At 47.4% G+C, this 20,606-nt stretch overlaps 3 protein-coding genes across 4 annotated transcripts; all 3 read right to left on the bottom strand.

The window, feature by feature from the left end:
• Positions 1-20: 20 nt before the first annotated feature.
• On the bottom strand, positions 21-7,337 carry LOC6598038 (carbonic anhydrase). Its single transcript, XM_002023160.2, has 3 exons — positions 7,093-7,337; positions 1,131-1,289; positions 21-1,064 (listed from the first exon to the last, which is right to left on the bottom strand). Exons 1-3 carry the CDS (start codon positions 7,124-7,126, stop codon positions 445-447), a joined length of 813 nt encoding a protein of 270 aa, XP_002023196.1. The 5' UTR covers positions 7,127-7,337; the 3' UTR covers positions 21-444.
• A 4,524-nt stretch (positions 7,338-11,861) lies between these two features.
• On the bottom strand, positions 11,862-17,782 carry LOC6598037 (brefeldin A-inhibited guanine nucleotide-exchange protein 1). Its single transcript, XM_002023159.2, has 3 exons — positions 16,761-17,782; positions 12,566-16,605; positions 11,862-12,506 (listed from the first exon to the last, which is right to left on the bottom strand). Exons 1-3 carry the CDS (start codon positions 17,524-17,526, stop codon positions 12,369-12,371), a joined length of 4,944 nt encoding a protein of 1,647 aa, XP_002023195.2. The 5' UTR covers positions 17,527-17,782; the 3' UTR covers positions 11,862-12,368.
• Positions 17,783-18,079: 297 nt separating this feature from the next.
• LOC6598036 (zinc finger BED domain-containing protein 1) lies at positions 18,080-20,350 on the bottom strand. 2 transcript variants are annotated; one of them, XM_026987449.1, is made up of 4 exons: positions 20,175-20,350; positions 20,081-20,108; positions 19,755-20,026; positions 18,080-19,694 (listed from the first exon to the last, which is right to left on the bottom strand). In XM_026987449.1, the coding sequence occupies exons 1-4, from the start codon at positions 20,309-20,311 to the stop codon at positions 18,173-18,175; spliced, it is 1,959 nt and encodes a 652-aa protein (XP_026843250.1). In that variant the 5' UTR covers positions 20,312-20,350; the 3' UTR covers positions 18,080-18,172. The 2 variants fall into 2 exon arrangements, with proteins under 2 accessions (XP_026843250.1, XP_002023194.1); XM_002023158.2 differs by having other exon boundaries at positions 19,755-20,108.
• Between the last annotated feature and the right edge of the window lie 256 nt (positions 20,351-20,606).

The raw sequence follows: 20,606 nt of genomic DNA on the forward strand, positions 1-20,606 counted from the left end.
TTGAATTAAAAAACATATACTTTGTTTTCATATGCAACATTCAATTGTGTTATATTTAGATTGTAATACCATAATATGTTATATGTAATATGTAATATTATACTAATTGTCATTTTGCAAACGTTGAACAAACAAATAATCAAAAAACGAACATACAGATAAATAACAGATAAAGTTACAGATACAGCTACGCGTGACCAGATACAGATAGACACATATTGGAGGTATGTATGTGTGCTTGCTGGGAGTAGTACGAACTAAAGACGAGAAGTGAACAGTGGGATGTGCTCGGGCTGGTCCTGCTCACGGCATAGGCCTATTGTATTCGCTAATCGGTGCGCGCTCGCAGCGTGGTGCGAGGTGCGAACAACTAATCGAACGACTTAAATCCATTGACTATCCAAAGACTGCTCTGTGTTGACCAATTTCCCCCATAAATCCACCTCAATGGCCGCCAATCTCGCGCAGCTCGCGCTTTCCCAGCGGCAGGGGGGGACGGAAGTTGTTGATGACCTTTCCGTTGAACTCATTGCAGGGGCACTCCTCCTTAACGTCGTAGGCGTTGAGGTTGCGCATGGCATTCAGCTGGTCGTCGGACACCTCGATCGGAGTCTTGAACACGATCCAGATAACACACTCCGAGCAGGGGGGTGTGGTCAGGGAGCCCTCGTACGTCCAGTAGGTGTGAACATCAGGCAGAAGCTGGCCGGGATCGCAGCCATTGGGAAGGGTTACACGGTCACCCTTGTGCAGGACGAACTGCAGCAGGCTGCTGACCTTGTCCAACTCGGCATGGTGCTTGCCGGCCTGCAGGAACACGCCCAGCACAGCCAAACCATCGGGAGCAGCGGCTGCCTCGCCGAAGGACTTGTACTTGGTGGTATTCCAGTGGACCAGGTGCAGCTCACCGGCGTAGGACACTCCATCGACGGTGTGCTCAGAGCCCTTAGAGTCTGTGCATCCCCAGTGGCAGTGGAACTGCTCCAGCTTGAAGATCTGATCGCCCAGAGGACCGCCAGTCAGCTGCGATTCTGTCCCATTCACATCCACGCGCCAGCAGTAGCCTTTAAACGATTGATTCGATTAGCCTATGCTCCTCCATGGCTGTCCGGCATTCAGCGTCCACTTACCGGGATTGACCAGGCTCTTGGTGTGCTCTGGCACATACTTCCACTTGAGTGCGGAGGCTTTCAGCTCACTTCCCTTCTTGGCGCTGGAGGGCGTAATGTCCACGGGCGACTGGCGATGTCCGGACGCCTGTGGATAGTCCTTGGCCCAGTGCGCGGGTCCTGGGGAATACAATGAATAAATTTGAACTGTCATTAGATATTTGTTCACTAATTGATGGGTCAAAACAGTAAGTCCCCTCAGCGTCGTATTAATAAATAAGAAACAATCAATCAACTCAATTCATTTTATTCCCATTTGAGTTATTGTCACTCTTCGCCGAATAGTAATTATGGGTCATTATGGTTGTAATTAAATTTCAATTTCCCAAAAGACAAATCATTGCATTGAAGTTTGAATGCGAACGATTAGGACTCCATTTACGACGAAGGCATTCTTTTAGGACATGTACTTAAAAAGTATGGGAACTAAAATCAATGGCTTCATCTATAGACATGGAAATTGATAATTTTGAATTAATATTTATAGTTATTTGCTAAGACTTTTGGTTAATCTAACATTTTATGTTATGAATGCAAATGCCGCGGCAGTCCGTCGGAACTCCGGGACGGCTCATCTGATGCTCATAATATTTGCGTGGAAATGTTATCTGAACAACCGGCTGTGGCAACAAATGTATTTCCCGTTCTGTTCTCCTGTTTGCTGCAGTTTATAATTTATAAAAGTATGTACTCATACCATACGAATTTTTTAATTACTGTCGGTCGTGCGCAAAGTGAGAGCAAATGTTGACTCGGAGAACAACGTCACGTGCCAGTAAAATCACTCTGGAGACCGCCTTTGGAGCGAGTAGTCATGTGATAGGATCGTTGCAGACGCACGCTCCAGATAAACCGCAAGAGTGCGGTATGTTTTGGGTGTGTTAGTCGATGGAAGGGAATATTGTAGGGTTTGTTGCCTAAGACAAACCAACAAATGACTTATAAGTACATAGGAATACATGTGTATGTACATTGTACATTGTACATATGTCCAAGTGCAGACCCCAAGGCACGGGTCTGCCAGCGGGTCTTATCTAACCAGAAGACACAGGGCAAAGCTTCAAAGCCTCATTTGTCACATGATAAATGACCGAGCTCAAAGCGTCAAAAGCCCTGTAGCTTTTGGCGTTCATTTTGTTGATTGCCAAAGTCCCACATTTAATTGATAATGAACAAAAGTCAGGTGGAATGCATTTATCAAAGGAAAGTTCCTAACTCCCGTATCCGATTGCCTCCCCCCTTGTGACAGTCAACAAAAAATTTTGAGTGCGAGTCACAAAATCAAGCAAAAATCAAGGCCCGCATGACGTATGCAAATCACGTATACGCCGTGTCTCGCATACATAGGAATTGGAGGGAGCCGTGGCCGTGTCGAGTCCGGTCCATGCACGATCCTTTGATAACTTAGCAGTCAGGTGCAAATTTCGGGCCATATTTAACACCTTTCCTTTTATAATACGTAATCATGCGAGAACTGCTGGACGCCAGCTGGAAAACCTATGAAGATACTCATCTCTTCTCAACCAGAGGCTGATGTACGTAGTATATTTGATTTATTTACTTAACTCAGCTCGGCTCAGATTTTGTTTTTGATTGTTTATCAAGTTGCTGCTTTCTGATGTAAATGTTTCAAGTAAGATCACCTGGCGACGTTTCTCCTGTATTTTGTATAGCCTGTGTGTCTGCTCTGCTAACAATGGATGGTGTGGTGTCTAAATAACCGTAGGAGTGGGTAAACAATAGCAAGAAATGGCACACCTGGGCAAACAGTATAAAAATAAAGGAAAATACACAGAAAGCTATGGAAAGGGAAGGGTTGGGATGGGAAGGGAAGGGAAGGGGAAGCGGAGAACGCGCCTGCAATTGGCGAAAAGTAACTCAATCCATACACGAAAGGCAAACAAAATACTGTAGATCCATTTATTTTCATTCAATGGGAAATGGAAACTCGAATGCTATCCAAACACATTCCATCGACTTGGAGTTTATTTTGTTCCAGTTTAGATCAGAAACAATAAAGTAACAATAAATTTCTCCGAATTGTGGTCATTAATGCTGCGATAGAATCCAATAATTTTCAATTGCATTGAATATCGTATCCTATCCCCCCGGGCCGACACCAGCTGAAAGTTGTCTTCGAGAACAGGTTCCGGAAGCGAATACACGCCCGCCCGCCAAACGGAATCTATAATGATCTTTCGCTGGAGTCTCGACGAATCGAACTTTTCCCCCAATAGCCGCAGTCTCGATTTCCTTTCCCCATTCCACCTGAGCCAGAGAACGATTCCGGACAAAGCTGGCTGTCATCCAAATACATCCATTTAAGTTGAACAAAAAGTATCTTGCCATAAAAGCAAGGAGAGGAGGAGAATGCTAATAAAAAGAGAGAGATACTCAGCGAAATACTCATTTCGACAGGCACAAAAACTTAAAAACAAAATAAAACAGAAAACAGAAAATACAATTGCAATTAGCATTCACGTTTTTACGAATTTACGAGTTAAGCGATTCTAAGCGAGTCTTGCATGATAATATCTGGGGGAATCATCGGAAATGGAGGGAATCATGAGTTGGTTGCGTGTTCCTTTCACGACAAATGTCGCCTGGCCTGGGGACGATCGTAAGGAAGTTCTCGTCAAAACTGGTTTGGGGCATGTACCTCCACTTCCCAGTGCCCAGTAGCCATCCCAAAAGCGGGCTTTTATCCCGAATTATGAGTCAGGCCAATTCTGATGATATAATGTCGGGAGGGGTCTGGGTCTGGGTCTGGTCTCCATGTTTTATTTCTTTTTTTAGGCACACTCAATTGACCGGGCTAAAAAGCAACAACCCTTGTCTACCGTTTTGTTCCGTTTTCCACTATCCATCCACCTTCGTTGGCAGAAGCCCCAGCAGTGCCTAGCCTTGGTCTAGCTATGTCTCTTCAAAGGCATTTATCTAACGTCCAAGTGCTGGCCCCATCCCCATCCCACTCCCATTCCCATTCCCAAACCCAACCGTCCAAGCACTCGACAGCACCTGCGAAATTCTATTTGCCGTAATTATTTGTTTGCATGTGAAATTCTGAAATTAAATGCTGAAACGGTGACAATAACCCGCAAATGGAATAATTGAATTGTCATTAAAAAGCCACAGAAACGGAGCTCAAATGCATTTCGGCCTAATGGAAACACTCCTCAGATCGTTCCTTGCCATCTCTGTTGATACTGCTAAGGTGTGGTGGGGGGCAGGGCGAATTTTTTTGTTTGTTTTTTGTTTTCTGAAAATTTTCCAACTCATAAATTGATGTCTTTTTTAGCACCCCCATCTATATACACACATTCATTCGTATACTATGTATATCAATTCAATTTTCAGCAAAATTTTATTATCACACCCCAATAAAAAATCAGGATGGGCAATTCAAGCGTTATATCTGTATATCTGGCCAAAAATAATATCAAACTGGCGATTTCTTGCACGTTCCATGCCTGAGAAATCGTTTTCGCTATTTGAGTTTTTTATATTTCTCTTTTAGCCTGTCCCATAATAAATATCGAATCTAATGGCTGGTTTGGGATCTGATCTGATGATATGATTATAAGGTAAATACTCGTACGACTTCCATTGATGGGCAGATATAAAATTGTACTTTGAAGTTGGATTTCAAATATCTTGCGTGTTTTCCAGGTGCAAGTCAATTATTTTCTAGGTAATTTAGATCCACATAGAACGTCGATAAGACAACAAATATATATCATTGCAAAAATTAAAAATCCATCGATCATTCTGACTATGACGTTATGACGATATATATGACGATGATATAGTAATACCGTAACCAAAGTTTTCTTTGTTAAAAGAATAAACACAAGTACACAAGTATTTGGTTCGAGCGACCTTAGATAAAATATAACCACTCCCATCAGAATATTTTCAATAAAGATATGAAATTTAGCCAGTTAGTTGTAGATCCGTACCAGCAAAGACTTACATATGTACATCGAAACACTGACTTCAGCTTCTACAAGCTGATCAGCTGATGGAAAATCGGTGTTGTCGGAACTTTTTATTGATCTTCGTGTGAGCACGAGAGTTTTAATCTCCCCGAAGCGTGTGGGCCTCCGTAATCGTACGAGTATGAGTATGACTATAAATGTACATACATATGCATCTGTCATATATGTACATGTGTTAGAGGGTCAGGGGTTAGAAAACCTGAGCGATTTGATAAGAATTGTTGCACTAATCGTGCAATCTCGAAAGAATATTGTTTAAAAGTCGTGCTGGTCTAAGTCTGTTCTCGCCAAGAGGAAGCTGCCTGAGGAAGGGGCTTCTTACATTGGAAAGTTACCAGTACCAGTACCAGTATGGAATCAATCAGAGCAATCAGCGCCATTTAAGCAAATCAATTGAAATTGTCAAAAAATTGGAAGTTTGATTCACACATCGATATGCCGCATAGGCAACCATATCTTTATTTATTATGTGACCACTACGACATTCTCGTATACCATTGATACGTACATATGCCGGGCGTTAGCGCAGACATTGGCCAAGTGCTGACTGTGGAACCGGTCTGCAATGTGTCCTTAAGAGACCAAGAACGTGCACTTGACAAGTGAACGAACTGCCTTCAAAGCAGGAACGAAAGAGAACCGTAGAGAGTCGGACAAATCGAGCTGACAGATCGAGAATTCGAACTCGAAGTCGGTGTTGGTGTCGAAGTAGATCTCGAATCGACGTCAAAGTCGAACTCGTTTGCCAAAGACTGTGGAGACTGGTTATTGGGAAGCACCCGGGGAGCGTCGGCGATCACGAGACACGGCTCGTGCGAAACCCCCGAGCCAGCGCAGTGCCCGCCCTTAGCTCGCTGCGAGCACAATTTAATTACTGCGTTTCGCCCATTATTCATGAGTGCCAGCGAATAGAACGTGTCCAAGTCGGATGGAACCGGGTTGGGTCGGGGGATTGTTTGCCCGCTGGATCGACGCTTGTTCGTTGGGTTTGTTGAGCTTATGAGCCATGTAATTGAAGTGCAAGGCGGTGTATTGCATTCGGAATATCGTGTATTGTGTAATCACTACTGGATCTCTCTTTCTCTCTCCGTCTCTATATTCGGAAGTATTCTAGTACTTCGTGCATAGAAGAACTGGATTGTTTCTAGTTTCTTTTTTCTTTTCATTTGTAATCTTAACCCTTATGATAAGCCAAATCAGTGACTATGACTATTTCCCTGAGGCACTTTTAACCGTTTAATTATCTGACTAATTGCCTATTTATTGAGGGTGTAGTCACTCATGTGTGTCGGAACCCGCGAGCTTGTACGTGTATTATGACGTTGTTTTTATTGAGTTAGGTCCATCCCCTCACATTCTCACGGGGAACAATACCTACGCCTTTGGGCGCTGCTATATCTAGCCGATATCTTATCGTGGGGAATTTCATTTACAGAATTCTGTCTGATTCGGGGATGACGTGCCGTTATCAGATACGCCGAACAAGCAAGAGAGAAAAATTCCAAAGTGCCGGTCTAATAGATGGCAGATGTCTTCAATCAAGAGACGACTCAATTACACGGCACGAGTGCACCTCCAGCAGAGGGCTGTCCAGCCCCCTCATGCAGATGGGGAGAGGAGATGCAGATTTCCCGTGCGCAACCTGTCGACAACATCGACTTTCCCATAAAACTCTGATCTGTATTGTTGCACGCAGGCGCAGCGTGCGTGTGACTCAATAATCTCCATCAATCTGGGCGGTAAGGCGCGGGAAAGACGGAGCAGAAAAGCAGACAAGCAGACCTGTCTGACTGAACGAAGGCCGGACGCAGAAGAGCGAGAAGGGAAGTGGTTTTCGGCAATCGGTAAACAAACCCAAAGCTGTTTCGGTTACCGATCGGTCAAAGCAAGCAAACAGACAGCGGCGATCGCTCGCGAAGGCTTACCGTTCTCCTCGGTGTAACCCCAGTGGTGGCTCATCTTGCTCGGACTTCTTCTCTTTTTGGAGGGACACTTGGTGGGTTGCTTCACTCGCGGACTGCGGCTCGCGTCTGACTCTTGTCAAGGATCTGACTGATTATTTTATAGAGCACCGGGAATGGGAGTGGGAATCGGATCGGAGCCACGCGAAGCGGGAAACGGAAAGCGAAAAACGGGAGACGGGAGAAGACAACGACTGTTTGGGTAGTCCGCTGATTGTAGACTGCCCGACTCGGGGCAGCGCCGCTGACTTGAAACTTGACAGCACGCCGCAGCACGCACCTCGCGAGAGCCCCCACAAGCGAAGAGAGCGACGAGCGTCAGCGAGAGAGAGCGCCAAAGTCAGTTGGTTGAGTCGCGCGAGGGGGACTGCGGAGAGTGAGCTAAACTACTGTTTAACCCCAAGCTGTGGGGAACGGGAACGGAACGGGAGCGAGGCATGAGGTGTCATTAGAACTGTTGACAGTGGCTGCTGGGTTCAATAGTTTTCTGTACTTGAGTCCGGCACTGTGGTGTGCTTAAGTAATCCGTTCACGCTCAAAGTACTTCCGACTGAGGTGAATACTTGGCTAAACTGCTTCTAGTGTGGCCTGTCCGTAACGGAAACCTAACTGAACTGTTTATACTGATAGATTAATCGATTGATTTTCATACACTTTCTCTGGGTTACATCCCACTGTGCTGAATTTTTTGTAAATTGCTCGCCATCATTTTTTTCGACTTTGTTGCTGAACTTTTCGCATTGTTTTTGTTGCTGCTCTGGGACTTTAAGCGTGATCGCGATCGCACTCTCGACAACGTACACACATCCATCCCTCCATACAAAAGTATACATATGTACATATACATTTGTATGTGAGTATACCATACCCCATATATCCCAAAGGGGAATGGCGATGGCGATAGCGATGGCGATGGCGACACACTCTAATCGCAGCAGTTTTGAGGAGAAACTGTCCAAGCTGAGGTCTCTCTCTCTCTCTCAATTGACATCTCGGGAGAGGGTGGAGAGCAGGGCAACAGGGATCCATAATTCCCAGCCCATCAACGCTTTGTTCATGTTATTCCATTAGTCCATTAGTGCAGGGTACACACAGTCACCGCGTAGCACGAAGCCACTTCAGCGAGTTAAGCACAAAATTTGTCACTAATTTCACTTTTCTTCCGTTCGTTTCCGTTGTTCTCCCTGGGATGCTCAATAGAATAGATTGGTTACATGGATCCACAGCCACCAGCTAACACGACCATCAGATTGAAACTTGATTATTTTTTTCCCCCGTCCACCACTGCGTATGTGCAATTAAAAATGTTATTCTTCGGGTGTTTGCCTCTGGCTTAAGTGTTATCCCACCCTTGCAAGTGGATCCAGCTTATAGTCCAATTAACCAGGCATTTATTGGCACCTTACAGCTCTTTGTCGGGCCCCTACGAATACCCTACCCCTTCCTTATCCCCGCTGCGCTCCGGCGCAACCCATCTCACGTGCCGTTTGCTGTTTGCAGTTTGCATTTTGCTTCCGCCTTTTGCCAAATGGAAATGGAAATGAAAATGAAAATGGGAATGTATCTGGATGGAATTTGATTTAAGCTCCCGCTCTGACAGTTGACTTCAAGGTCGAGTAATTATTGTTAATGGGAATTAGCTGAATGGTGCCCATGTGACCGGCCAGGTTTCAGGGAGGGAACGGAACCGCTGCGATCGTGCAGATTGATTGTCCGTGCAACGGAACGAGGGGAAAGGGACGGAACGGGAAGAGGCGGAAACTGGACTAGAAAACTTTTTGTTGCCGCTTTGCGCGGATTCATAACGAATTTCGTTCGAATGAAGTGCCCGACAGAATTATGCTTCACCCAAAACCCCAAGCCAATAATTAGGCTAATGATTTAGAACTCATTTCTCGTCCAGGACCGGTACAGAACGGCGATTGTGCATCATAAGGTACCTGTGATAGCCATGATGGCAAACGCTTTTTTCAGTGATAAACTGACCCAAATCTGAAAAGCAGAAAATAGCTCCAGAAGCTCCAATCAATGAATTCTTTCCCTTGGAACATGAAACCATTGGAAATGCCTGTCAGTCTCTTTAAGAGCTTTAAAGGACGTTGCAAGACCGCTAGTCAGTTCTCCACCGTTATCCTATAGGAATTAATGCACATGAAGATAATATTTAATAATTAAAATGTAAAGCTAATAATTGATAAAGCTAAATCACAACAAAATAGTAGTAGTTTCGGGAAACAAATATTTGCCAAAACTCAGCGAATTATTGCGGTACTTGCTTTAGATAACTCTAATCTGAGACGGTTTCTGTTTTCATCGTGATTCATGGAAGATTTGTGCACGAGAGAACTTTCAGACAGTTCAAGCAACTTCTCAAGGCAAATGCGACAAGTGCTGAACTTTCTCAGCGACACCCAGAACCGAAGCAGGCAAAAAACATTTTTAAGCTTTTGTTAGCTAATCACTTGCCCCAACAACAAAAAGAACTTTTTAAACGGTCAGGCTGGAACCCACCCAGCTTCGTAATATTTACCTTTTTAATATTCTCATACGAGTTGAGAATCTTTTAAAATTATTTCGTTTTTGTGCGACAAACACGCGTGGCTAGGGATTAACTCGTATTCTGTTTTCTGGCAGCAGCTGCTGGGAGCTCTAATTCTCTTTTATAAGGCAGTTGTTGGAGGGAGGTGCCATAAACCATTTCGTTTGCATGGCTAGTCAAAGACCTTGAACTGTATTTGGTGGTGGCTTATGCGGATTAGGGCTTGCTCTTTGCACTCCTCTCTTAAAAACAATTGCCTTCCCCCAGCGATGAAGCGCCCTCAATTAGCACCTTCCGCTGTGATCTTTCGCAAATCGAATCAGAGATCGAGAAATCGAGAGCGTGATTAAGTTTCCGTAGGAATTGACATATTAACTAGATTTATTAGCGTATGGCCTAGAATTTCCAGCTCACACAATAGAAACACACGCTCCATACGGAAACCTCATCTCCAGGAACATCCATTCCATTGATTCCACCCGATATTCTCTGTTCCTACCAGTTAGCGCCAGAGCGTGTTAATCGAACTGTTTAACCATCAAACAAACGAAAGGAACACGAAAACAATCACTTCATGTCATGTGGCTTGTGACTAAGCCACTAAATTGGCCAAAACACACCGTATCTGACTGGGTTGGGAATATTCCAATAGCCTTTCTGTAATGTAATGCACAGTACATACTACGTAAGGAGTGGATCCGATCCTAGCACCAAAAAGTACGCTTTGAGGCCATTAGAAAGATAGGTACTACAATTATAAACTTTTGTTTATTGCAAGAAATAACAATTAAGAGATTCGGACTTCGACTAGTTGAATTCTTGCATTTCCGAATACGCTCTAGTCTTCTTAAAGAATAAATATAACTTTACGTAATGGTGTTTCGGTATTATCAATCTAGTAACCAATACTAATCAACTTTCCTACTGCCATATGATTGGCGATGCATTTTTTAAGTGTTGCTTCGGATATGTAGTTCCAGAACTGAAGGGAAGACTCGCAGACCAACGAGAACGAGATTAAATACGACTTTAAATACTACTTAAATTTATGTTACATATATAGATTACCATCTTATCCTAGTAGAATAGTAGTTGGATTGGTGTGGTTTGTGGGCTTAAATTGATCAGGAGTGATAGCCCTGACTTGTTGAGCAACATTAGCAACCTTCACTGTCCCTGTTTAAATGAACTATAAACTTTATAACTCCATGTATCTACCACCTAACTCCATTTCTCTTCTCAAAATACCTTATGCAGCCTTATGCAGCAGCGCCCCTCAGTTGAGTGGGCGAAAGGAAGGCTGCTGTCTGCGTGACATGCTTTCGCTTGGTGTCGTCTCAGAATTGAATTGGACCTCTCAAACTAGGGAACAGAAAATACTCGTGGTACAACGTTTTTATTTATTTTAAAAAAATAAATAATTTTGTTAAATGGTCAAATCGGGGAATGGGATGGGTCTTTTCTTTTTTGTTGCTCACGTTTAATTAATCAAGATCATTTGATATACTCGAACATTGGGGCCCACACCGCATTGCAGATGCTCTGTGGTGTGAAAGTGTGCTCAAAAGTTGAACAGAAGAAAACATTTCGTCAGACACCCCAGAATCCGACCCGAAGTTCTGATGCCCCCTGAATGCACCCTATTCAATTTCAAATAAATTCGCAGCACACAACATGGGTATAATAAAAATGCCATAAATCTGTGCCCCAAGGATCGGCATCGGCTGGGCAACTGCTGCCGCAGAAAATATACATACAAAAATCCGAACCATTTAATTTGTTTTTTGTAGATTTTTTCGTATACACCGAAACGCGCGATTGTTTTTTTCGAGTGAGAGGCTCTTAAATTTAGGTAACGCGACAGAAATATAAAGAACATATTTTATTATTTGGATTGAGTAATGCTATAAGTGGTCAAATAATCAGATCGCATACGACATGTGCGCACCCCCGATTATCCCGAATACCGAGTACCATAAGATCTAGTATCGAGATCTTATAATGCGTGACAGATCTTGCTTGTAAACGCATACTTACCATCCAATAAATCACGGAATCGGAAGCGGAGAATTTGGTAATATTAATATTGTATATTTGAAATATATCTGTATATGTATTTATATATATTGTAGAATTTGATTTATGTTAACACTAGCAATGTACAGGCTACACAATTAACTCAATTTAGTTGATGTAATCGGTATTTACGCTACACTTTAATCGGTAATAGTAGTATGTAGGGTAGGGGCATATTGGAGTGGATAAAGTAGTACAAATTCGGAACTCGGGAAAACGATACGCACTCGCACACATTAAAGCCTTACATAGCATATATATGTATATATACACATAGTGTGCATGGTATATATGTATATATATATGTAAAAACAACAACATTTCTCTTTAACCCTATTGAACAATACATCTTGCCTATGTATATGTTTATAAATATAATAAAAATATATATACTCGTATTGTATGGATACGACATACACACATACATGCCAACGCGCGTGTGCATGTATATATGTAACAACAAAACCAAGGGAACCAAAGGAGTGCTGGAAAAACAATGACTGGATTGGAGATCCGGGGAATAAAGGATTGATGATCGGGAATCGGATCAATCTATTAACATGGCCGAGTCTAGTCTAGTCTAGTCATCTAGTCATATAGTCAGGCGACTGAGGCTCTTCCTTGACTATTTAACGTTCACTATATTGAATACTGGACCGATGCGCATGAACACGCGCCTAAGGACACTTCTCAGTTCGGGCTTTAGGTCGAAGCACATCATCTCGCACAGCAGGCTGTAGTAGTTGGACACGTGCGTAGCAAACTGAAAGAGAGACACACGAATGAATATTTTGGGTACGAAAACTGGAAAGCAGAACTCACCCTTGCATCGGACATCTTGAGCAGGCGCGTCAGAATGAGCAGCAGCAACGATGTCCAAGCATCGCGATGTGCTTCGCTCTGCAAGCTCAGGTAGTAGGCCAGCGCCTCCTTGCACACCTGCACCAGCTCCTGCTCTATTCCCGGCCAGTCGCTGCGCCGATTCTCGTCGCCATACATCTTGAAGAAGATGCGCAGCACGCAGGCCAGTGAGGAGGTCTCCTGCTTGAGCAGGTTGGGCTTCACCGAACCCTTGAAGCCGGCTCGCCACAGCAGACTGCGCTGCTCCTGGTCGGCATTGAAACGCTTGGCGAAGCGGTGCGACTGCGTCAGACAATCGGCCAGGGTGAGCAGCTGGCGGGTCCTGAGGTAGCCATACATGCCCTGCTCCTCCCGCTGGCAGTCCAGCAGCTGCGACTGGGACCCGCTCCTGCCCCCCGTTAGGTCGGCGGCTGCCTGGGCCAGGGTCTCGGCATCCTCCTTCCGCGAGGTGGCCGGGAAGAAGACGATATTATCCATGGTTTGGATCAGCTCCAGCTGCACCACGCACCGGATATGCAGAGCCTCGAAGTGATTGTGCTCCTGCAGGGAGGTGGGGTGGCTGGAGTGTGCCTTGGGTCGCCAGCTGAGCAGCTCCTGAGGCAGCGTGGCGTTGAAGATGTCCAGGATGCACTGGCACGTCTTATCCCAGGTGACCTCATTGAACTTGAACCCGTTGGAGATTACCAGGTTCTCTAGACAGTTGGTGCCCGAGCGCGCCAGCTGCTCGTTACTCTGTTGGACGCACCAGTGCAGCTGGGCGAATAGCTCCTCGAGCAGCAGGTGGCCCAGCACATCAAAGTACTGGGTGAATACGTCGATGATGGCGTAGAGGGCATGGTTGCAGGTGGTGGTCATCCACTCGGACTTCTCGGTGACGTGCTCCGGCAGCTTCATGTTGTCGAAGATGCGGAAGATCACGTTAAACAAATCCTTCCACCAGTTCGGCTTGAAGCTGTCCCCGTAGGTCTTCACGATCTCAAAGAGCACGGTAAGGGCGCGCGTGCGCACGTCCAGCTTGCAGCGATTCACCACGCAGGAGAGTGAGAAGAGCATGGGGAACCAGCCGCGCACCCATACCCGATCCTCCTCCGCCACCGAAGCGTCGTTCTCCATGCCCGCGTGCTCGGCAAACAGCTGGGGGGCCTCGTGCACGCACTGGGCGCAGTTGCGCACCAGCCGAATGGCCTCCATGCTGGTGTCCGGGAAACGGGCGGTGGCAAACTCCGAGAGGCACTTGACGGCGTCCTGGAACGAGTCCACCATGACGGCGAACTGGCGGTGGTACAGATCGCCGATGATCTTGCCCGTGGTCTGGAAGGCCAACTCCACAATGGGCTCCTCGTGGTCGCCGGCGGCCAGGTGGAAGATGCTGAAGATGTTCTTCCAACCGGAGCGAATGTTGTGGGCCTGCGAGTTCACCATTTGGGCTATGCACCGCACCACCATGTCGCGGATGGCGGGCGAGGCATTCTTCTTCATGATGTGCTCGAAGGGGCGCAGAAAGTCCTTCTGGAAGCGGAAGTTGCTGAACTCCCCCTTCTCCATAAACTTCATTGACAGCTGGCGTAGCGAGTCAAGTGCAAAGAAGGAAATCTCCTCGTTGCTGTTGCAGCCGACGGCATTGAAGTGCTCGCCCAGCACCTGCCAGATGCGCGACCACTGCAGACGGATGCGCTCCATGTTGTAGTAGCTTATCTCCACGATCTTTTGCAGCGAGAACATGCGGGGCTGCGGCTGCTGAAGCTCGTCCACTGACACCTGGCACAGGGCCTTCACAAAGTCGACAATGGCATCGCCATCCAGCCGCATGGAGCCCGTGAAAATACGGTCGACAGCCACCACAACGCTCTGGCTGCTCGTCTCCCCGATGTGCTCCTTTACGCTTGGGTTGAGCGAGTCCTTGAGCGTGGTCTGGGCACCCGACAGGAACTGCGGTCGCACTCCCGTGCCAATGAGCTGGGCCAGCTCCAGCTGGCTGATGCACTTGACAATGTCCAGCCAGCTGCTTCCGAGATAGTTGCCGTCCGTGTGGGCCACCATGATGAGGGTCTTGATGGTGTCGATGTTCTTGGCCTTCATCTCGTTGATGGGAGAGTTGGCGTTAAGCAGAGTGAACCTGGCCAGGGCCTGGACGTAGGCATCTCGCTCCAGAGACATGTGGAAGATGCAGGCGATCCTGATGGCGCAGCGGATGCCGTCCAGGCACAGTGTGGCTATCTCCGGGTCGTCGCAGTCCTGCAGGCCCACGGAAAAGGCGGCCAGGAAGGGGGTCCAGGCCATCTTGAACATAGGACGCACGTGCTCCAGGTGCTTGGCCGATGTGAAGGGGGACTTGACGTGCGATACGGACTGCATGAGGTTGGTGGCCGTCAGGGAAATGACCTCCATCTCCATGTTCCAGAGCAGCTTGCGCCGCTTCTCTGTAATGAAGGGTTGCTTGCCACTGGGCTTGGGCTGCAGCATACCCGAGTTGTTCTTCATCTTGATCTCGTGCTCTGAAATCTCGTCGTAGATGGAGGACAGATACTCCTCGGGCAGGTCTGCCTTGCTGTCGCTGATTCCTCTGTTCATTTTGATGTACTGCTCCTTGGTCATCTTGTGCTTGACCTGCGGCGAGTGCAGGTCCGTCGTCAGCATGATAATGCTGAATGCCAGCACGTACACCGTGTCGGCGCTCTGGAACAATTGGTTTTGCGGATTGCACTCGCAGTACCTGCTGGCGAACTTCTCCATCAGGCGGTCGATCTTCTGCGCCTCGCCTGGCAGACGGAACTCCTCGAGGAGTATCCTCAGGGCGGCCACCACCTCCATCTGGCGGAAGTTGAAGGCATCGATGTAAGCGCACATCACCTCCTTCGAATGGTCATCGTTCTCGCCCAGATAGTTGCCGATGACGGTCTTGTCCAGGCGCTCGTCGTCGTGCAGCCACCGGGCAATGTCCGTGCAGGTGGCTCCCAGCAGCTGCTTCTCCTGTAAAAACTGCACTCCCTTCTGGGGCTTCCGGTTGAAGAGCTCAATTCCCGTTTCCATCACCTCCTTGCGCATCTTGCGCTCCTCCAGCGCTTCGGGTAGGTCCTGAAGCTGCTCCTGGTTGGAGTTGAGACTGTGGCTGGAACCACTGTACGCGGTCTGTATGGTGTTGTCCGTCGAATGGTCCTCTGTCGCAGTCGGGGACTGCACCTGCAGGGCCGGGACGGGCATGTTTGGGTTCACATACAGATCCTTGCTCCACTCCACCATGCACTTGAGTATGGAGACGAGGCACTCCAGGCCCCGGATGCGCATAGACTTCTCCTGCATCGGATTGGCCCCCAGCTCGAGGGCCTGCCTGCCCTGGGCAATCTTGGACAGGTCGTTGACCAGCCGCTCGAACAGATTGGCCGCCGAGAAATCACAGTCGTAGTTCACATAGATATCCACCACAGACTGGGCGTCTGCACAGATGCGTGTCAGCGCCTGGATGACCATCCACTTGTGCTCGAAGCTGCTCGAGTTCGCCTCCAGAATGTTGAGGAATATCTCCTTGAAGAAGACCTCGATCTGCCGCTTCAAGTGCACCTTGAAGTTGGACAGCAAGGCCACGAAGATCGACAGCGACAGCTCAAACACCTCAGGCACCAAACTGACCCCATTGTTGGACAAGGCGACGCACAGATACTGCTTGATGGCCATGACGAACATCTCGTTGGACCGGAAGACGGGCCCGGCGTTCTGCAGTATCAAAAGCAGCAAATGCAGCGACAGCACCTTGGAGCGCAGCTCGTGCGACTTTGGATCCGGCTGCCCATCCGGCAGGGGCTTCATCGAGAGCTTGCACAGCGATCGAAACACAAGAAAGGCATCCTTCTGCAGAATGTGGGTGAACTTGGCCGTGACAACGGCATCGTTCTCGTTGTGCAGCTCAACGCTTTCGGGATCCGAATGCGACGAGGAGTCGTTGCCGTTCACAATCGTCTCCGCTTCGGGGGCGTTCTGATCTTTCATGGCCTCATTGTACGCAGCTGTAAAACAACAAATAGATGTTATTCCATAACCAATAATTGTGTAAACAGGCAGGAGTAGATTGAACATATTATGTGGCACATAATAGCAGCGATCTGTATCATCGCTAATTAACTGCTTCCTGCCTGCTTATCAATTCATAGTTGCCACGCACCTGATATGATCTCAGCCAGCAGCTCCGAGGCAATGACTTCGTCAGTATCCGCCAGCGGCTCCTCACCATTGCAGTCTTCAGATGGCGGGGGCGGCTGCGGGGGCACCTCGTACACCTGGTTCTCCATGCGGGCAAATATGACATTTAGCATTTGGGTGAGTGTCGCCCGCGCTGTGGTCTGGTTGACTAGGTTCTTGCTGGACAGGTAAATGTCATAGCAGGTGCGCACAGCCTGGAGGAGCGTGAACTCGTGGATCTCGACATGCTGAGAGGTAACGACAGTGAGCAAAGCCTTGATGATCTGCAGCTGGACACCCTCGTCCGTCTGGGGCCCGCTAAAGCAGCCGTATATGGTGATGACAATGCGATCGATGAGCAGGTGGCCGGGGTTGGCCGAGTCCTGGATGGAGCCCGTCAGATGTCCGTAGGCGATCAGCTTTTGCAGGCAGTCCAGGGCTGTGACCACGATGCGCGGCGAGCGACTCTTGCAGGCCAGCTCAAAGGGCAGGAAGTAGGTCTCGGCGTTGATGATGCTGGCCGCATCGTTCTTTGGCAACGGGAGGGCAGCGCAGGGCAGCTCATTGCCCTCGGCAATCTGGCCGGCGCTGATCAGCTCCGCCTTGATCTGCTCGAGTGCCGAGTCGCAGGACTTCTTCAGCTGCGAGTGGTGGGAGCGCCGTATGTCCTTGTCGGCAAGGATTTTCTCTAGAGCACGCACAATAAACATTTCCTTGGTTTTCGTGGAGTTACTTTGCATATTGTGCATATGCAACTCCCAAGGTCGACCTTTATGTTTTTATCCCGAGTTGTCCAAGTGGCCCTCTTCTTGCTGCTGCTCTCACCCGTTGCCCTCGCCCTTGCTATAGCTTTCTGTGTGTTGTTCAGCAGATTGCGGAAACGACAGCAACTTTCGCTGCTGGCTGGTCTGCGTAATCTGTGGTATTCCTCGAATGCTCGATGTCAAAACTCGGCATGCGGCGTGTTATTTGTGTGTTATATGCATGTGCATATTGAAATATTTCACTTTTTATTCCACATAGAAAGTATAGCTGGAGTAGTGTGACCGCGGCCTTATCGATAAAATATACCGTCCGACCCTCAGAAATATACCGAAACATACCGTCTCATTTAAAAAATATGCCGTAAGTATACTGACGAATTCAAGTTATATTTTACATATTCCTCGTTTTTGATCTTCCGTGGAATATTACTAGCTAGATAGAACTTTCCACCATGCCACGGTGCATCAATGCGATCAATACATCAATTTTCTACTTGACTTGCCTCTTCTACATACTTCCAAGCTAGAAAGCGTTATCAATAGAGTAGCACTTTAAAATGGCTGATTTAATAGGACGCGTAATATTTTAAGAACTATTTGCTACAATATTAAAATTGTACCAAGACATGTACTACAATTGCCACTCGTCCAGTGGAACATCTGCCATAAAGAGCGTGTTCTCCATGTTAGCGCCAGTCAGTTTCGTGTACTGCTCTTCCACGGCTGCCCCAGCGTCCGTAAACAGAGTCGCAGGTGGGACAGCGGTGGCCGGAATGTGCATGTACTTCTTGGCCAGGCTATGCAGAAAGGGATGCAAATGCATCAGATTTTCCCACAGCTTCATTGGCTCCTCCTGCAGACTATTGATTCGTCCACAAAAATAGCTGGTGATCTCGTCATCTTGGTCATTGGGCTCTGTGCTCTGGCTGTGCTTCTCCTGCGACAAAACCTTGTACGCTGCCCAGATGTCATAGTTTTCGGTCGCGTCCTCTTTGACAGTGGCTGGCACTCGAGTCTTTACGTGTGTCTGAAAAATCTCGTACAGATCGCTCACGTACTGGGTCGCCAATTCTGCACTGCAAAAAGGCATACTTCGAAAGCGCGGATCCAGCAGAGTGGCCATAGCCAGGTGAACATTCTTTTCCATGCTATCAAAGCACTCCTCCAGCTGATGGACCAGAAACAAGCGCAGATCATAGGTTATCTGATTTTCCGGTGAGCTCGGGTGCTTCTTCAGTTCGTTGATGAGGGTATACACTATGGGCAAGGCCTTGCTAGCCACGGGAAATGACGTTTCTCCTGCTCGACTGAGCTCCTTCATCGAGCTGGCCAGCGGCTTCAGGACTGCCAGCAGCTCCCGACACTGTTCCAGCTCTTCCTCGGACAGGGGCGGGCTAATCTCGAGTTGCAAATAATTTGGCAGGTGCGGGGCGTACTTTGTGTATCGCTCCAGCATATCAAATTTGCTGAGGGGGCGTTGCTTCACATCCAGATGTAGCTTCCTTTGCGAGAGGAGGATCCCACTGTCGAGGTAACATGTAACGTAGGGACGAACCTTTTCGCAGAATTCAAGAATCTCGGGGCGCAGCATGGTGTTCTCCAGAATAGTGTTGAGCAGGTATCCGAAGCAGGGCACATGTCGATGATCTCCCAGAAGGGCCGCTACAGCATCCTCGAGCAGACGAGAGCCTCTTGTCACCACGCAGGTGATCTTTGCCTTGCTTATGTCGAACCGTCGACACACCCGCGCCATCCGCTTCTCAATCTGACTGGCATTGAAATGCTCAGGCAAGCTTTGTACCGACAACGTTCTGGAAAGCTTTTCCAGACCCTCATAGAAGTGAACCACCAGCACCAGGTGGCTTCGCTCCTCTGGTGTAGTGTGAACGGCACAGCTTAGGGAAAGCGTTGCCAGTCGTGCTAGTTGTTTGCGCAGCTTCGATGCATGCAGATGTCGCTGATTGCAAATGTACGATTCCAGCTCATTCACGCTGGGAGGTTTGGAGCCAGGGCACAACGCACTCACCAAATGCTTGAATCCCTCGGCCTGCATGATCTGCAGAGGCTGCCTGTCACGGCAGACGAAGAAAGCCATGTTGTGAAGAAACGAACGCTGGCCTGGTACTCTAGCGTCCAGGTTGCTGTGAAAGTTGCTGCAAATAATATTTTACTATTGCTGGCATTCGCAAATTATCTTCCAGGCCGTGACTTACGCGATTTCTTCCTCTGCGTCGGCCAGCGGTAGATCCTGTATTTCGAATAGGTTATCGTTTGCCACCTTAGGCTCGAATTCTATAATGTCCTCGGCACTGACTGTCTCTGCACCAGTCGTCCAGAAGCCAGCGCCCTGTTCCTGTTCAATTGCCCGACAAGAGGCATCATCTAGCTCTATAATATTATCTGGCTCCCCTTTGGGTTTGATTATAGGCTCACTGGTATTGTGATATTGCTCCTGGAACAAGGACCGCCCCTCGTAAGGCGGAGACTTTTTTATTTTCCTTTTTATCACATGGGACTCACGCTTGCACATGCCACGCACCACAACAGATTCCTTATTATCGATATCTCTGCAATTTACAAAGTTAGCTCATCAGCCCTCCGTGGAGACGCTATATTTCGAAGGAAGTACTTACATCTGCGGATGGGTCTTTATGTGCTTCATCAAGTTGGACGTGTTTCCGGAAGTTTTGATGATCTTTTCGCAGAGCTGACATTGCGCCGTGTTGTTGTGTAACTTATCGTAATATTTCCATACTTTACTACGCGCCATGGCCGTGGATATGGCTCCAGCAGCTTGACGTTGTTTTTATTTATTTTTATTTTGTTTTTGTATTTGACTGCCGCTTAATGTGACTGACCCTCAGAAATATACCTCATTGAATTCGTCAGTATATTTACGGTATATTTGTAAAATGAAACCACTAACCATACAGTATACTGTATACTATATGGTTAGTGATGAAACGGTATAGTTTGGTATATTTCTGAGGGTCGGACGGTATATTTAGCTAGATTTGGCTTATTTTATAACCAAATATGTTGTATTATATGTAGCTTGAAATCTA

This window comes from Drosophila persimilis, unplaced genomic scaffold (genome assembly GCF_003286085.1).
Source record: "Drosophila persimilis strain 14011-0111.01,24,50 unplaced genomic scaffold, DperRS2 tig00000124-arrow-pilon, whole genome shotgun sequence".
NCBI lineage: Eukaryota > Metazoa > Arthropoda > Insecta > Diptera > Drosophilidae > Drosophila > Drosophila persimilis.

What these genes read in the sequence shown, in the direction of transcription:
- LOC6598036 (XM_002023158.2), bottom strand. Translation starts at nt 20,311, where the DNA reads ATGGCGCGTAGTAAAGTATGGAAATATTACGATAAGTTACACAACAAC. An exon ending in ATAAAGACCCATCCGCAGAT is followed by an intron (nt 20,109 to 20,174) that starts GTAAGTACTTCC and finishes TGTAAATTGCAG; the next exon opens with AGATATCGATAATAAGGAAT. An exon ending in GACGCAGAGGAAGAAATCGC is followed by an intron (nt 19,695 to 19,754) that starts GTAAGTCACGGC and finishes TATTATTTGCAG; the next exon opens with CAACTTTCACAGCAACCTGG.
- LOC6598037 (XM_002023159.2), bottom strand. Translation starts at nt 17,526, where the DNA reads ATGCACAATATGCAAAGTAACTCCACGAAAACCAAGGAAATGTTTATT. An exon ending in GCTGGCTGAGATCATATCAG is followed by an intron (nt 16,606 to 16,760) that starts GTGCGTGGCAAC and finishes GTTGTTTTACAG; the next exon opens with CTGCGTACAATGAGGCCATG. An exon ending in TCAAGATGTCCGATGCAAGG is followed by an intron (nt 12,507 to 12,565) that starts GTGAGTTCTGCT and finishes TCTCTCTTTCAG; the next exon opens with TTTGCTACGCACGTGTCCAA.
- LOC6598038 (XM_002023160.2), bottom strand. Translation starts at nt 7,126, where the DNA reads ATGAGCCACCACTGGGGTTACACCGAGGAGAACG. An exon ending in GGGTTACACCGAGGAGAACG is followed by an intron (nt 1,290 to 7,092) that starts GTAAGCCTTCGC and finishes TGTATTCCCCAG; the next exon opens with GACCCGCGCACTGGGCCAAG. An exon ending in CAAGAGCCTGGTCAATCCCG is followed by an intron (nt 1,065 to 1,130) that starts GTAAGTGGACGC and finishes AATCGTTTAAAG; the next exon opens with GCTACTGCTGGCGCGTGGAT.